Source organism: Arachis hypogaea, chromosome 18, assembly GCF_003086295.3.
Source record: "Arachis hypogaea cultivar Tifrunner chromosome 18, arahy.Tifrunner.gnm2.J5K5, whole genome shotgun sequence".
NCBI lineage: Eukaryota > Viridiplantae > Streptophyta > Magnoliopsida > Fabales > Fabaceae > Arachis > Arachis hypogaea.
In genome coordinates, this window is record NC_092053.1 from 131,886,140 (window position 1) to 131,900,654 (window position 14,515).

At 36.5% G+C, this 14,515-nt stretch overlaps 1 protein-coding gene across 1 annotated transcript; it reads right to left on the bottom strand.

Annotated features, from left to right (window-relative positions):
- Window positions 1–367: 367 nt before the first annotated feature.
- Window positions 368–8,472, bottom strand: LOC112771073 (ultraviolet-B receptor UVR8). Its single transcript, XM_025815662.3, has 12 exons — window positions 7,651–8,472; window positions 6,936–7,122; window positions 5,983–6,129; window positions 4,544–4,625; window positions 3,785–3,940; window positions 3,145–3,324; window positions 2,560–2,631; window positions 2,261–2,332; window positions 2,012–2,130; window positions 1,783–1,868; window positions 1,556–1,608; window positions 368–781 (listed from the first exon to the last, which is right to left on the bottom strand). Exons 1-12 carry the CDS (start codon window positions 7,745–7,747, stop codon window positions 695–697), a joined length of 1,338 nt encoding a protein of 445 aa, XP_025671447.1. The 5' UTR covers window positions 7,748–8,472; the 3' UTR covers window positions 368–694.
- Window positions 8,473–14,515: the final 6,043 nt, after the last annotated feature.

Below are 14,515 nucleotides of genomic sequence, written 5' to 3' on the forward strand. Positions count from 1 at the left end.
TGGACCAAACCTTATTCAAATTAATTTTAAAATTTTATTGAAAAATTAATCTTGAAGCATAATATATTTTTGTAACCATTTTACTAGGTCAGGTCACAAACCAAATTCATTAATTTTTTTTTCCCTTAATAGAATACCTAACTTTGAAGAAGTCACAAACTCAGTCAACAACTACTTGGATGTCTTCATCTTCTCAACTTGCTAGTTTCTCTGCTAAAGTATTGTTTTCTTCCTTCTCCTTATAAGTTTAAAAGTTAAAAATTCATTCAAAATTTAACTGAAATTAAATTGAATATAATAAAATAATGAGAGTATTTTTGTTAATAAAATAATAAGCAAAGGCTCAGCACCACAAAACACCATGAAATAAGATTTCCAAACTAGGATCATTAAAGTGCATCCTAGCTAATTGATAATAATATATAGAGAAAACCCTGTCAAAAATAATAATAACAATGATAATATATAGAGAGAAGAGGGGAAGAACATGTAACATTCTTCATAACAGAAAAAAATAATTTACATCTTACAATCATGATGCTGAAAGCTAAGTTACTATACTACCAGTAGTAGTGGTCGTAGCGGTGGTGGTCTCGGTTGTGATGGCGGCAGAAGCTAATTGACTCTTATGGTTTGATGAGGCAAAACGACACCAAGAGGAAGCATCATTGTTGCATAATGCAAATTTGTTATGTCAAACTCGGATCCGTTTGACATCGCTTTCCGGAACACTCATGTCGAGCCTATCCCCCCTGACTAAGCCAGAGGTTTGTCCTGAGACCTGCCAAATCATATAAGCCAACAAAACTAATCAGCATTTGCAATCTTTGCATGAAATGCATACCTCTTATATTCTCAACCCTAAGGTTGCGTTTGTTTACAGGACAGGACACTGAAACAGAGACACAGAGATACAAAATAGTATTTGACAGATGAGACATGGACGACACTGAATTAGTGTATTTTGTGACCATCCTGACAGGAAGGACATAAAAACACTAACAAGGGACAACTTGTTTTTCATTTTTTCTTTCATTATTCTTCTTAATTTTTTATAATTATATTTTTCTTCTCAAATTTTTGAATGAAAAAAATAAGAATAAATTAAATTTTCATAATTTGTTCTAATTTATCACCAAACAGAATACAAGAACACAAAATTTTGTATCTCTGTTCATTATGTCTTGTTCTCCGTATCTTGTCTTGTCTTGTTCTCAGAAACAAACGCAGCCTAAGGGTCTATTTCGTTTTAAAAAAGCTTTGTTTTCATTTTCAACCTTTTCTATTTTCAAATTTTCATGAAGAAAAGTGACACAGTAAACACTATACCAAACAGAAAATAAAAGCATAAACCAAACAGACCCTAAACTTCTTAGAACACAGACAGTTCTCACATGACGAAACATTTTTTTTATATTTTCATTTAATAATTTCTAGATTCTTTAGTCTATAAAGAAAAATTTAAAGTATTTCCAAACATATTTTGAGTCAACCTTTGGTCCTTCAATGAAGTATTAACAAATCATGTGGTTATTGCCATAGCAAATATACTTACATTTTCATCGGGAACAACCGCATATCTCTCGGATAGCGAGGCAAAATGTTTCCCTGTTTGTGGGAAACACGAAAACGTAAACCATCAGCCATGATGCCGAAAGTATAAACAAAATAGAAAAAGAACAAAACTTAAATAGACTATTCTAAGTTACTCTATTGAATTGCATAATATCAACACCAGCATGAAAACAAAGGAGAATATCACTGATACACAGAATAAAGCACCTGATAGTGGATCAGTATTCGAGGATGCAATATTCTGCCCAGAAGATCCCTCAACACTCAATGCTTCAATAATCTTCGGAGAATTCCTGCATGTACCAAAAATTGAATGATGAACCAAAGACTAATAACTAGATTCAGCCATTACTTAAAGAGATAAATCAATAACATAAAAGTGAATGTCTCCTTAACAGTCTGAACGAAATTTATTCAGGATGAAACATGCAATTACCGGTCTACGGTTTCCCCGTGACCAAGTTGGCCATTTGTGCCTCGTCCCCAAGAATATACGTTTTGTCTTTCAGTAACAGCAATTGTGTGTCTCCACCCACATGAGATCTGAATTACTTTCTGTCAAATCAAATAAACACATGCAGAACGAAGAGTAAATTAACATTGATCATCCTTTGAAGAATAGTTGGATATAGTCAAAAAGTTCCACACGCACACAAAAAGTCATTGTGTTGCACTTTCAAATTACCTGATCTTCGGGGAACTTCACTTGCACAGGAGAGCAGCGATCAGCATTATCCCCAACTCCAACTTGTCCAAACTGCCATTGATAGAGAAATAGGTAAAAGTTTTCCAAACAAGCGGCATAGAATGAACAACTTGTAATGGTATCGATAATGAATAGAAGTCTTGCATTAAATCATTTCTTTGAAAACTAATGCATATTTAGTTCTCGGCACAAGTTCATGTGCATTCTTTATCAATCAGATTGTTATCATCTGTTGTGCTCACAAGTCAACATGTATTTCATGTTGATATTATACAAACCTTATTCCATCCCCATCCGTAAAGTATTCCACTACAGGTGAGTGCCATGCTATGCCTCCAACCACCTGAAACCTGAAAGAAGTCAAAGCAAAGTTCAGGGAGAAATTCAACAATAGTCAAAATGCCACTCTTTGGTGACCTAAATTGGCATTGAGTCATAGATGCAGCACCCGAATCGGCAGGGGCGGAGCCAGGTGGTAGGAAAGGGGGGCGATGGCCCCCCCTAATTTTAATTTTTTACATGTAAATTATATGTAAATTTCAGTTTAGCCCCCTCTAAAATTTTATTTTAGTCTTAGTTTATTGTATAAATATTTTTGACCCCCCTCTAATATTTTATCTAGCTCCGCCCCTGCGAATCGGTGTTGGTTTGCTTAATGTTGTTGGCATGCATCATGTTAAAATTAAAAGTCAACAGAAGCAGACAGATGAGAATCTTCACAAAGATGCAAACTTAAATGGTCCCCAGATCAGAAAGATCCAAACTTTAACTTCAATTTGCATGTGGATAGGTGAAAAAGCTGAAAATCTGATGCATAGACCTTATCATAGAGATATAAACTCAGCATAAAATTGAAGGACCACCTGATAAATTGTCATGTCACTCATGGATTGAAGCTTGTGAGGCACAAGATGATCCTCATTGTCTCCATGTCCAAGCTGGCCATATTTGCTCCACCCGTATGTGTATAATCCACCAGAGGATGCAACACATATAGTATGCCGCCAGCCGCAAGCAACCATGATCATCTTTTCGGATTGCAACTTTAAACAAGCAAGCATCCGGCAACAGAGGCCATGATAGAGAAAATATCTCATCATTAGTATGCATGCACAACAATGACTTAAAATATATTAATGAAGTGTATGGATGTTGACAGTTATGACACACAGAAATCAGAAGTTAATAATACCTTGAAATGGCTTCCATTAAAGTAAGTGTTTTGCTTAGGGGGCAAGTTAAAGATACCAAAAGGAGTAAACTTTCAAGCTTATACTTTATTCAATGCATTAAAAGTTCAAATATTTTAAATCTCCAAGATAACCCTTCTTTTAAATCCTTAACTAATGCCCAAGGGGCACTGGCTAGTTAAAGACTTAATGTAACAAGAAAATCAAACTTTCTAGTAAATCAGGCAACAAAGAGGTTGCATGTCTTTCAAATTCAACTGATATAATCACTGTCTAATCTGTAAAGGTAAGAAGAAAACAGTTTGAGACTTACATCAGCATCAGAAACTTTTTCAGGGATCAGGCGATCATTTCTGTCCCCCAATCCCAAATTTCCGTATCGGCCCCAACCCCAACCATATAGTTCTCCATCTTCAGTAATGGCTACACTATGTTCTGCCCCAGCAGCAACCATTTTGATAGGTACTCCCTACAACAATAAAATATTACGAGTGCATGAATAATTAATGTAATAATTATTTTGATACATACTATGATTTTATGTTCAGTGTCCAATTAATGGAATAATGGAATAATATATTTACCAGTTATGTGAAGGTCAATACCAATGAGGATTGATCAATGAAATCTATCTTCTTTTCTTTCATAGCAAATTGAAAGTAAATGAAATTGAAAGAGCTCAACTACCAAGCTAAATTATTGAATCCATCATATGCTATTGCCAAACTCTGCATTTTATTTTAGACAAAACCCACCTCTTTTTTCTTCTAAATCTACATGGACACACCATACTAGGTAATTTTGTAATTTTTTTATCAGTGTTAAAATAAGAGAGAATATTACACAGGTGAGAGAGAATTTCAAATATAACATTTAATGTAGATCAAATAAGGTATGTAATATACTCACTTTCTTTCACTACTAAATAAGGACAGAGGAGAGGGGAATGGATTTTTGTCCTAAAAATTGTTGAGATTGATAATGTAAATGGTAAAAGTAACTTTCATCCTGTATTCAGATTCAATCGAGTATTATTTATCATAGAAAACTTTGATGAATGCTAAAAGAATACCTGAAATGTTTGAATCTTTTGTGGCACAAGAGAGTCTTCTGTGGTGCCAAGTCCAAGTTGACCATTTTGATTCCGTCCCCAACTTCAATGAGAAGAAATAGAGGAGAAAATGTACAAAGGACAAATTCAGATGAATTTCAAATGAAACAACTAACATACAGGAGTAACACTTCCATCAAGGAGTATGTTTACAAACAATAAATGAAGGGCCCCTTGACCCTTACGGTAATAAAAAAAAGGAGGCAGCCCGATGCAATGCATCCAGCATTATGCAGGGTCCGGAGAAGGGCCGTGCTCAAAGAATATGATGCAAATAGCCTAACCTGATACATGCATCAGTGGCTGATTCTACGACTTGAATCTATAACCTTGAAGTCACACAGAACAATTCAACCGTTTCTCCAAGGCTCCCCTTCTCTTCCATTATTTATTTTTGAGTAAAGCGTCAATTTTGTCCTTGAAAGATCACCCATTCTTCAAATTGATCATAAAAAAAATTTAAGCAAATTTGTCCTTGAAAGATTTTAAGTTGGTCACATTAGTCCTTCCATCACTTCTGCTGCTCATGGCAACAAAGTTTACTGATATAATACGTTAAATGACACCATAATACACACCTGACAGTTCTAATTGGCTGCTAAATTTATGAAACTAAATCAAATCAATCCAAATTGAGAGATTTCAATGCCTTAAAGTCCCCCTCAATTTGGGGTTGATTTGATCTAATTGCATAAACTTATCATGTTAGCCGCCAATTAGGACTACCAAGTGTGTGCTGTGGTCAGTGTGGTGCCACTTAACATGCCATATCCGCAAATTTTGACGCTGTTAGCAACGGAAGAACTAATGTGACAATCTTAAAATCTTTGAAGGACGAATTTGATTAAAAAAATCTTTCGGGGACCAATTTAGAGAAGTAGTGATCTTTCAGGGACAAATTTGACCATTTACTCTTTATTTTTTTAATAATAATAAAGCAATAACAATTTCTATATCCATTGATACCTTTAAAATTGAGTGTCCATTGCAAATTGAAGTTTAGGTTGTAAGAGTGTTGAAAGAAAACTAGACACAAGAACAATGGCCAAGGTAGTAAAACTAATTAAAAAAATGGAGTATTGAGTCTTTTTAACAAAATCATTATAAGATAATGTCCAGCGAAGACAAGTGAGCTAAATCAAAACAATCTCCTTCCCTTCCAGTGTCAAAGATCCACTTCAACTCTTCTTTTGACAAACAGAGAAGAGATGAAATATTGACATTAAAATATCAGGTCCAAGAATTAGTTTAGTTTACAAATCTCCAAGATTACATTATCAGTTTCTACTTTCTATAATATTAAGTCAATTTAGCATCTCAATCTTTAACGATGCAAGAACAGTAATTAGTAAGAGGAAGTTTAGAAAAGTCAGAATAGTGAATGCTTAGGAACTACAAACCTCTGCACCTCCCCTTCCATAGTAACTGCCAAACAATGGCTATCGCCACAAGCAATTTGCTTTATCTTGTGACCTCGTAATGCTGTAATCGGATGAGGAATAAACAAGTCACTGGAATTACCATGACCTAACCTTCCAAAGTCACCCCTGAAAAAACAGAACTTAAATCACTTTTTTATATGTGAATGAAGATGTTTCAGGAAAGGCATGGCGATCGAAAATCCACATGATTAGTTACACACAATCCAACATAAGACGTCCAGTATCTACTGCCACATAAATCAAACCTGGACTTGCCATTCATACGTACAATAGAAAAAGTGTTCATTAATAAGAAGACCAAGAAAATGACAAATGCTAGTCCTAAACATCTAGATAGATAAGGATGAGAGCTGAGATATAGCCAAGAAAGAACACTGATAGTTAATCCTGATATCCCCCTCTCCAAAAACCCCGACATATTAGTTAGAACTAAGTGTCTAGATGTAATATAGAAAGTTTTCAAGCAACAAAACTCGTGCGTGGTAATTGTCTTAGAACAAAAATAAGACATTGAAAGATAGAAACTTGTTTGGAGAAGAGGACATATAAATGTTAGTCTTTTGACAAAATCTTACCCATTTCCACCCACTCAAGAATTAGACAGTGGAGAAATGAATAAAAACGCAAATTATCTTTACTGACTCTATTCAGTGTCTCTATATCTTTTTTCCTGAAACACCTTTTGTAATGAACTGAAGCTCCTATAATGGCTAATGATAAGTACCATCAAATCACCTAATTGAACCCAAATTTAACACTACATCAGTATACAGATAAACTTGTTCGGTCCCATTTCAAATTGGCAAGTACAAGAGTGTCAAATATACCAAAAAAACATTTTTTTTGGGGGGGGGAGTTAACTTTCAACAAAAATAAATAAATAAATAAAAGCTTAGAGATTTAGAACAAACCATCCCCAACTATACACTTCCCCTTGAGACTTTGAATATGCAATAGTATGATCAGCTCCACATATAATAGAGGTTATTTCTTGGCCATCCAATGCACTGAGCTGTGTAGGCAAAAGCCTATCCTCAGAGTCACCATGTCCTAATTGCCCATCCTCTCCTCTTCCCCAAGAGCAAACAACATTCTCAGCTATGGGGGAAAAAAAAGTAAATTATATTTAAAAAAAAAATGGTCAACAGCAACATCAGATCAGAATCAATCAACCAACCCCAACACACCAAAAAAAAAAAAAAAAAAGACAATTTAACAAAAGGGCAGAGAAGAGTGGCGTTAAAAAACATTTGCCATATTAATGGGGTCTCAAGTACTTTTTTCAATATTTTATGAGATTAAATTAGGAAAGAACTGATTACTTTTTTATTATTTTTTAACTTCTTTCAGTCTTTGAAGGATGTTTAAGAATGATTCTAAAATCATGTGCTTTACAAGAAATGATTTTCCCTCTTAATTAATTAATCACTCCATAAGTCTCTTACTTAAATAGGAAATATTACTAATTTCAAAACATTAATTATATCAACCTCTTCCTTTGTACATATCATTACCCTTGCTAGTTGCTACTACGTTAAGGGGTGTCAAGTTTTTTCACCAAAGATACATTTCTCAGTACCCAAAAGAAAGATTGTTAAGAAACAGAAGGGAATGAAGTGATCTTACAGAGAAGAGCAACGGTGTGGCTGGCACCAGCGGAAATGAGAAGAACACGGTGCGGTGAAGGTGCAGGTGCAGGTTCACCTGAGCCTTCTATATCCATTGTTTGAGAAATCACAAAACGAATGGAAGAGAATTAAAAAGAGTGCGAGTGAGAGAGAGTGAGTGAGATATCAGGAGCTATGTTGATTAAGATGGGACAAGAGAAGTGAATGAATGAATCAGAGGTTTGAAGGACAACGAATGAATGAACGAGAGAGAGAAAAAAAAATTGGGAGAATTAGGGTGAAATTGGGAAAATGGGTTCAGAAAGAAAAGAAGAGCATTGAATGTGTGAGGGACCCAATCAAAGCTGTGAGACTAAAGGCTACCAACCATTTTTTCCTCTTCTCTCGCTCCTTCATCATCAATTCATCATCAACATCATCACCATGCTAATTGTAATTGCTATATGAACCCTTTCTTTCTAATGTACCATGTGGTCACCACTCTCTGTCACTCTTCACCTACACTCGCTTGTTTTTCTTCCAATCCAAATTGCTTTTTTTTTTTTTTTCATTACATCCAAGCTAATTTACCGAACCATGCAAATTATGGAACAAACAAACCAAAGCAGTCTATCCGTAATTAAATTAAGATTATGAGTAAATACCACATCCGTACCCATTTTCACGAGCGACAACTAAATTAGTTAGAGACGTGCTAGCTAGACATTTTCTGTTACTAATTAATGAAAAAGACGATGAAAGATCTGTGTTGTCTCACACAAACAAAGTTGGAATCAAAATATTTTTTTTATTGCTAAGCAATTGCATTGTATATTGTGATAATTGACAAAAATCAAGTTGCATCTTTATTGTAAGATTTTGATGAATACCATTCTTAAAATTATTTTAACTTAAAAGTTTTTAATTTTTTTAATAAATATATTAAAAATATTGGAAAACTCTTTTTAAGCAATAAGTCCAATAATTTTGGATCAATTTGAACTAGCATTTGATTAATGTTTACACAGAGCTTATATTTATACAAAAACACTAATAAAACTTTGGGCAAAAAACACAAATAAGCCAATGGAGGAAGCAAATTACATGAATCAGCCAAAATGAAAATCGCTTCACGAATCAACCAAAGCACATTACTATGTAATTCGAACTAGTTGGATTCGAACTACATTAACACATAATCCGAACCAGTCTAACTCGAATTATGAAGGAACACGTGATTTATATAATTCGAATCTACATGGTTCGAACAATCAAGGAGCATAATTCGAACCTAGTTGGTTCGAATTACTCAAAATTTCCCTCAAATAGTAATTCGAACGGGGTTGGTTCGAATTACATAGATTTCGGCTATATAAGGAGTTCGAATCAGCCTTATTCGAATCACTTTTTCATTCTCATACCCCACCAAATCCCAGAGAAAACGACCCAGATTCGAGCCGACAAAGACTCGAACAGAATACTCAACCGATGGGGGACGATCCGGAAAGGCTATATCGGTTGGATGGAGTTGCTCATATAGTCGAGGTCATCAACGACGAGGTTAATAGATAGAAAAATTTGTGCTAGCGGTTTATCTGAGTTAGTGGTTTTGCATGCAGTTTTAGTGGCGGTTTAAGTTAGCGATTTATCCTAGTGAAATTTCAAGTGGTTTATTTTAGAGGTTCTGCATGCGGTTTAGTTGGTGGTTTATGTTAGTAGTTTTTATTAGTGGTTTTTGTTAGTGGTTTTGTATGCTATTTTGTTGATGGTTTATGTTGGCGGTTTATTTTGGTGGTATTGAAAGTGGTTTATTATGTGATTTTGTGTGCGGTTTATGATAGTGGTTTTGCATGTGGTTTTTGTAAGTGGATTTGTATGCAGTTTATGTTAGCGGTTTAAGCATGTGGTTTTGTTGGCGGTTTAGGTTAGGAGTTTTTAGTAGTGGTTTATGTTAGTACTTTTGTATGCGGTTTGTTGTTGATTTATTTTGGCGGTTTATTTTGGTGGTATTGGAAGTGGTTTACTATGTGGTTTCGTAAGCGATTTATGATAGTGCTTTTGTATGTGTTTTTCATAAGTGGATTTGTATGTGGTTTATGTTAGCGATTTGAGCATGTGATTTTGCTACTGGTTTGTTATATTGGTTTTGCATGTAGATTCTGTTAGTGGTTTTCATAAGTGGTTTCCGGTGTTAGTTATTTTTGTCACTGGCTTTCTAAGTGGTTCTAATAATGCCGTCCATATAATGCGCAACCACAGCGATGCATCAGGAGCATGCGGCGGCAGCAGGGCATGCGACTCGATGAGCGGTATGTTCTGTACTTGTAGATGGCCGGATTATACCATCTTGCGAGGCTGAACGATAGATGGTTCCGGCTAGATGAGCCCCTTGTCAGTGCCTTCGTTGAGCGGTGACGTCCGGAGACGCACACCTTCCATATGTCGTTCGGAGAGTGCACGATCACACTTCAGGACGTGGCGTACCAGTTGGGGTTGCCAGTGGACGGGCGTTATGTCAGCGGTTGCCTTACAGATTTCCAGGTATACATTTAGGGTGGCCGTCCAGCTTGGGTGTGGTTCTAAGAGTTGCTTGGAGTGATTCCTCCTCCGAGCCAGGTTCAGAAGTTCGCAGTAAACTGCACCTGGTTCGAGAAGACTTTTGGAGAGTTCCCCGAGGGAGCCGATGAGGAGACTGTGCGGCGCTTTGCTCGTGCCTATATCATGATGTTGTTGGACACTCAGCTGTTTGCCGACAAGTCCGGCAACCGCATTCACATCAGATGGCTTCCCTACGTAGCTAGGCTTGAGGAGATGGGTACCTACAGCTAGGGGTCTGCAGCACTGACATGGTTGTACCGGTGCATGTGCCGAGTGGTGAACATACATGTGGTAAAGTTAGCGGGCCCACTTCAGCTACTTCAGTTCAGGCATCGTCAACTGGACTCCTAACACCCACCTAGGGAGCTCGTTGTACGACTCATCCCAGTCACCATAGATGATGGCAACAGCCTTCTGCTTCGCCAACCAGACCTTCCTATACGTCGGCCTAAACCCAAAGTGTGCGGCCGTGGCATTTATGAGCACCTTGATGCTGACGGATGCATCAGCCCTAACCATTGGCATAATGAATGCCGATATCACATGATAATCCAAACTCCTGTGGTCGCTGGAGATGGAGGTGGCGATACACGTATGCGGACCATTGTACCGTTTGACCTCCCAATGGCCCTTGCGCTGTCGGAGACTCAGCCGAATCAACCATGTGCACCCATTACCGAACTCAGAACACTTGCCCACATACCGGCGATAGTCAGACTCCACTACCTTGTACTGTACCCCTCGGCGGATGCTGTAAGTCTTCACACTTAACATGGTCTCATCTTTATCCTGAAATTGTTGACCAACCTGGAACTCTGTCAGACCTGCAGACCTTTCCGCATCTCTAGCGCCAAATCCAGCAGGCTGCCCAGGAACCCCCTCCTGCCTCATGGCATCCAAGTCCAAAGAGAAAAAATGTGGAGGGTACTGCTGTGTGCCAGAGCTAGAAGCACCTCCCACCCGAGCAGGCTCGCTCGCTCCGATATCATTGCCACTGTCATCAGCAATCATATCCGGCTCGACATCATCGTCTTCTGGATCATCCAACACTCCATCTCCAACCCCAGGCGGTGCAGCACACTATAAAGAGGTCGGCAGAAATTCTCCTGTTCCGACCTCGTCGCCCACACTGCCGTTGAGATCAACAGCGAATGAAGGGGAGGCGACAGGCTGGACGGGTGGCTGGTACGCAGGGACGGAGGAAGAAGCAACGGCAGGTCTGGAGCTAGAACCGGCTACCGTGGCTAAAGTGGTGGTATTCCGGTTCGAACCCCCCGAACTGGATACCACATCAACCAACTTTGCCAACAGTTCTGGTGTCCTCACTTCTGGAAACTGCCGGCGACAATGAAACATGACCTGCAAGTCCTCATCACTCCCAATCGTGAAACAATCATACTTCACGGTTTCCTGGAGCACCGTGATTGGAATGCAATAGAAAAACTTCTTAACCCGTTTCACACCTTCCAGACAAAGTTTCAGCAGTACGGAGCTAACAAGGTCATCATAGCTCGTCGTAGGCCTCACGATAATACAGAGAGGATCCTTATCAGTGAACTTCACACCGGAACGGATTTTCTTCTTAATCGATCCTCTGTGGTGAACCAACACTACAAAATTCTCCTCACTAGCCATCTTACCCTCTCTAATGAGAGCAACTCACGTTTACACCATATATATACAGGTCTGTTCCTCACTAATTCGAACCAGCCTAGTGCGAAATACTATTTGTCTAATTCGAACAAACTCAGTTCGAAATACATTGCATTGCGTGCATGAAGGTAATTCGACTCTACTTGGTTCGAATTACTTGGAAAAGCTTGCACCTATGTAATTCGAACTCACCTAGTTCGAATTATGTATCCTTGTAGTTCGAACTCACCTAGTTCGAATTAGTGTAAATTTCGTTCTTGTACAATTCGACATGAGTAGGTTCGAATTATGTAGAAATGTAATTCGAACTAGGTTGGTTCGAATTACATAGAGATGTCCTTTGGTTGATTGATGAAGCATTTTTTAACTTGACTGATTCACGTAAATTATGGCTTCTCTTGGCTTATTTATGTTTTTTGCCCTAAAACTCTATATGCAGCTCATGTACACGTACTTTTGTCTCAAACCAAAAAAAAATTAACGGTGCATTTAGTTTATGATTTTATTTTTTATTTTTATTTTCAACATTTTATACTTTTAGGATTTTATGAAATAAAAGTAATAAAAATAATAAAATTATATCTTTTATTGTTCTCTTATTTTATCTTTTTTTACAAAAATTTAAAAACAAAAAATATAAAAATAAAAATATAATATAAAAACACAAATCAAATGTACCATAAACGTTTTTTTCTAACTCTTTCAAAAAATATTAGTTGAATCTTAAACATTCCTCCTTTTGTGTCATTGTTAACCTCATTTTTTTCTTACATTTTTTCATATTCCTCTTTATCAGAACAATAGTATTAAGTATTAAAAGGAAAAAACAACGAGTTTTCGTTTTCTTTACTTAATTATGGATTGAAGAACTTCTCCATTATTGACAGAAGAATTTAGTTAATATACGTAACAAGTAACATCTTTTTCAGTGTCCCATCCTGCATGAACTCCAAAATTTGGATCCGTATTCATACCTCGTCGAAAGTTCTAGAGCGAGATCTGATGTTGAGATTCCAATAAGACAGCAATATAAATGTTTGATAATACATGACTTAAATATATATTATTTATCACAATTCATGACATGATCTTGATATTGTTACATGTCAAAATGTTGGTATCCACCGGGGATTGTGATTTTTCGTAACACAGGAATAATTGAACCAGTCAACATATATTTATATATGCTTAGCTTAATTAATCTATTCCAAAATTACTTATAAGGAAGGACAAGAACACATAAAATAAAGAAGTCAAATTAATTGAGAAAGGGAAAGGACAACTACAGAATTTGTAATAGCATCCTTGAGTATGATGCCACTAATAAGTAATAATATTAAGGCACACTGCACACATCTGCACTACTACAGTCATATTATATTAATTAATAAACCCATATTAAGATAAGAGAACATTGAATTAGATAGCTGTGCATGATTTAACATAGTATTACTACTCAATTAATGCATAACAAAGCACAATTTCGGAAGAGGTTAAATTTGAATAAACAATAAAAAATCAATTATAATATGAATTTTGAATTTATATTTTAAAAAACCGACATTATATACTCGATTAGGTTTTTGTTTTTTGTTTTTTTTTTTTAGAAAAGAGGATAAGTTACTAAATTTCTTTAATAAATGTAAAGTTAGATTTTTTTTAGTAACTGAAAATAACTAACAAAAAAATAAAACACAAAGAACAGTTCAATTAGTAAGACAGTCTTGTTAAATATTATTCTCAAATTCTTTTTAAGACAATAAAAATTCTATTTGATGAGTATAAGTTTTTATGGTCGTTTTTGTTATGATGTTTACTACTGTATTTGCATCTCTTAAGATTAATCGGAGATTTACACACCATTTTCAAGTCATGATGTCTCGAATTTTCAGCACTAAAGGACCAACAAATCTAGAACTAACCTGAGAATTATTGACAAGAGTAAAGGTCTTTAGACATTCTGTTCTTACAAATTATATCTCTTTACCCCAAGTCTCAGACTAGAAAAATTCTCTCCAAATAACAAACAACTTGTGAAAATTATGAAAAAGTGAAAGAGTTGAAAGCAATTGAAAGAGAGAGAGAGAGAGAGAGAGAGAGCAAAGATTAATTTCTGAGATGAGTAATATTGATTTAAAATTGTTGCAGAGTGATCCTTTTGTTTACACTAAAGGTTCTATATTTATAGTGATAACATGCCCTATGTAACTTCACTAGTGTCTATATTCTCTACACCCCCCCCCCCCTCAAACTAAGGGTGGGATTTGGTTGCACCCTTAGTTTGTCCATGAACACAGTAAATGAGGGAGCTGGTAATGGTTTCGTCAAAATATCAGCGACTTGAGCATGAGAAGGTATGTGAACAATGTTTAGCAATCCTCTTTGAACATGATCACGAACGAAATGGAGATCAACTTCGAAGTGCTTGCTTCTGCTATGCATAACTGGGTTTGCAGCAAGAAGAACAGCACCTAAATTGTCACAAAACAAAGTGGGAGCAACTGGAGAAGTAACACAAATTTCTCGTAGAAGCTTTTGAACCCAAACTAACTCAGCTGCTGTGTCTGCCAGGCAACGGTACTCTGCCTCAGTAGATGAACAACTTACAGCTTTTTTCTTTCGGCTGCTCCAAA